General features: G+C 53.8%; 2 protein-coding genes across 2 annotated transcripts in view; one reads left to right on the plus strand and one right to left on the minus strand.

Moving 5' to 3' along the window:
• LOC107271582 (neurofilament heavy polypeptide) overlaps positions 1–2,842 on the plus strand; it is a 3,966-nt gene extending 1,124 nt beyond the window's left edge. The window contains exons 2-3 of the mRNA XM_015747759.2: positions 1,070–1,538; positions 1,630–2,842. Coding sequence (XP_015603245.1) covers positions 1,083–1,538; positions 1,630–2,622 — 1,449 coding nt within the window. The 5' untranslated portion in view covers positions 1,070–1,082 and the 3' untranslated portion in view covers positions 2,623–2,842. The remainder of the gene's footprint in view (positions 1–1,069; positions 1,539–1,629) is intronic.
• The window catches only part of LOC107271583 (serine/threonine-protein kinase S6KL), a 24,398-nt gene that overhangs the window by 15,600 nt on the left and 5,938 nt on the right, over positions 1–2,860 (minus strand). The window lies entirely within an intron of this gene.

Here is a 2,860-nt window from a genome sequence, read left to right on the forward strand (position 1 = left end):
CCCCCCCCAGCACCAGGCATCAGCTCGACGCACCAACCACCTTCCCCCAATTTCTCCGTAGCTGCTACCAAAGTCTCCTTTTGATATTCACTTGCCAGAACCCTCGACCGTCCTCTTTCTTACTCCAGCACTGGTTGCATTGGCCCAAAGTATTGCTAAATCTTGGTAATTTTTGCGATTCCCGCAATTCCTCAATCGGTCATGAAAAACCAGTCGAATCCTCGTATCAGCAGGATTGCGCGACACCTTCGCGTCGATTGGCTTAACGTTCCTCGAACGGTCATTCGCCCTGAATTGCTGTACCAGTCGCTGCGCGGAGTATGGAGGCGACCTTTCTAAGCACCAGTAAAAATGGCATCTGGCGAGAATGAGGAAAAAAAATGGAGAAAATCGTATAGAGAGACAGAGACAGGGAGAATTTGCACGAGGCTGTTGAATAGAAGGGAAAAAGTCGAAGGAATAGAGAAGCGTGACTGATATGGTGGGCAGAGCCAGAGTGGTGTACCAATGGTGTACATGGGTCGAAAGACGTGTTAGGGACGTGCATACGTGTAAACTCATAGAGACGGTAGAGAGTGTAACGAGCGGTGCGCGATGCATCCTGTCATTAGTCCTATAACGCTCGCCTTATTCAATGCATTCGGTTCAATGTCACTCAGTAGCTCCCAGCCCAGAGTACCCGTTCCCCATTCCCCGTTCCATTAGGATCGCGAAGTGGCGTGGTCCGCGTATCATCCTTTCATTCGGCTCGTTCCTTTTATTATATTCAGTTCGTTTGTTCCGTTCGTCCATTGATTCAGCCGGCCGGGCCCGAGTGCGAAAGGCCTAGCGTCAGCCAGTCAGCCAGTCAGCCAGTCAGCCAGTCCAGCCTCCCTACCTTGTGCTCCTTGACTTCGTTCACTGAGCTCCATCCGTGACTAACTAGAAGATTACGCCGAGTAGATTCCATTGACATCAATGACCTCCGATGATATTTGCCTCATGAAGAAATCTCTATCGGTACACGAGACGGGATGCGATCTTCCTTGAGGTCCTTATTGAATTGGTGGGGTTTATCTCGATGTTGCAGGTGCGCTTTCACGATGAAAATCGCCGTAGCGATGATCCTGTTGGTGGCGGTGAGTGTCAGGGCGATGCCACTGGGCGACTCTGCACCTGCCGATGACGCACTTCCGGTTGTACCGTTGGCAGAGAGTAAGCCTCTTGAAGTTGTCGCGGACGACGGTAAGAAGCTCGAGGAAGTACCAAAGTCTCCGGCAGAGCCTTCCAGCCCGCTGAGCGACCCACTTCCGGAGACTCCGGCTGCGATTGCGGAACCGGCCAAGCCTGCTGACTTACCCCAGGCTGCTGAAGAGAAGATCAAGGAGGAGAGCAAGCCTGCTGAGGTCATCCCCGAGGCTGCCAGCCAGGAGAGCAGCGAAGAGAAGGCTCAGGAACCTGAGAAGGAGGAACTTAAGACTGCCGCTTCGGAGCCACAGGCTGCTGTACAGGCGGCCCTCGCCAGCGCGACCTTGGCCGACGCTCCTTACGAGAAGAAGGTAATGACAGATGAGTTTTGTCGAAAACTTATGATTTTTGTAATTTTTTAAAAATTATTAATGACGATCTTAATCCCGCAATTTTTTTTAGGAGGAGGCTCCCCTTCCCGCTGCCACTGCCGCTGCCACTCCTGCCGCCGAAAAGGTCGCCGAAGCCAAGCCTGCCGAGAAGAGCGAGATCCCGGAAGAGAAGAAGGAGAAGTTGGCTGAACCTGCGGAATCCGCACCTGCAGCGCCTGTAGCGCCTGTAGCGCCTGTAGCCCCAGCTGTGGCCCTGCCCCAGGAGGCAGAGATCCCAGCACCCGCTGCCAGCAGCGAAGAGAAGAAAATCGTGCAGTCAGAGGAGAAAAAGCCCGAGGAAGTCAAACCCGAGGAGAAGACCGACCGCGTGACCCGGGAAGCCGAAGAGGCTGCCGCTGCAGCGGCTGTGACCGCTCAGAAGGTCGAGCCCCAGGAAAAGAAGGAGACCATCGAGAGCACGAAACTCGAGGAAGCCAAGCCTGCTCCCGAGAAGAGCGAGAAGTCTGTCGAGTCTGCCGAATCAGCTGAGGAACCGGCTAAGAAGATCGAGGAACCCGTAAAGGTCGATGAACCCAAGGCTACCATCGTCCAGGAACCTGCCAAGGCCGAGGAAGCTTCCAAGCAATCTGCAGAGTCAGCAGAAGAGTCCAAACCCGCAGCGTCGACTCAAATCAAGAGAGAGACCGTCGAGACAGCTCAGAGTCAGCCCCAGCCCCAGGTCCAAGCCCAAGCCGAGCCCCAGGTCGTATCCGAGGTCGCCAAGGAAGTCATGAAGGAAGCTAAGGAAATCGTCGAATCCGTCAAACCCGCCAAGGAGGAGGCGAAACTCGAAGAGCCGTCGAAGCCAGCCGAAGAGCCCAAGCAGGTCGTTGAAGCTAAGTTGCCCGAGGAGAAGGAGCAAAAGGAGTCCAAGGCTGTGGAGGAGCCCAAAGCCGAGGAGCTTCCAAAGCCCCAAGAAGTGAAGGAGGTTAAGGACGCCAAGAAGGAAGAGAACAAGTCCGAGGAGTCCAGCAAGTCCAGCGAGGAGAACAGCAGCGAGGAGTCCGCGGAGAAGAATTCCTAAGAAGTTGAGGCATCGCCTGCAGACGATGCACAATTTATTTCCGAGATGAGAGCGAAAGGGAGAGAGAGAACGAGAGAGCGAACGAGAGAAAGGCAGAGCGACAGGGAGAGAGTGAAAGTGAACACAAAAACAAAATTCGAAGAGTGCAAGATTAAAAGATTTCTAAAAAAAAAAACGAGAGCAAAAAGCAACATCGAGACCCTCGAGGATGGTGCGACGAGTAAATCGAAATAATCCC

This window comes from Cephus cinctus, unplaced genomic scaffold (assembly GCF_000341935.2).
Source record: "Cephus cinctus unplaced genomic scaffold, Ccin1 Ccin1_scaffold0997, whole genome shotgun sequence".
In the NCBI taxonomy this organism is placed as follows: Eukaryota; Metazoa; Arthropoda; class Insecta; order Hymenoptera; family Cephidae; genus Cephus; species Cephus cinctus.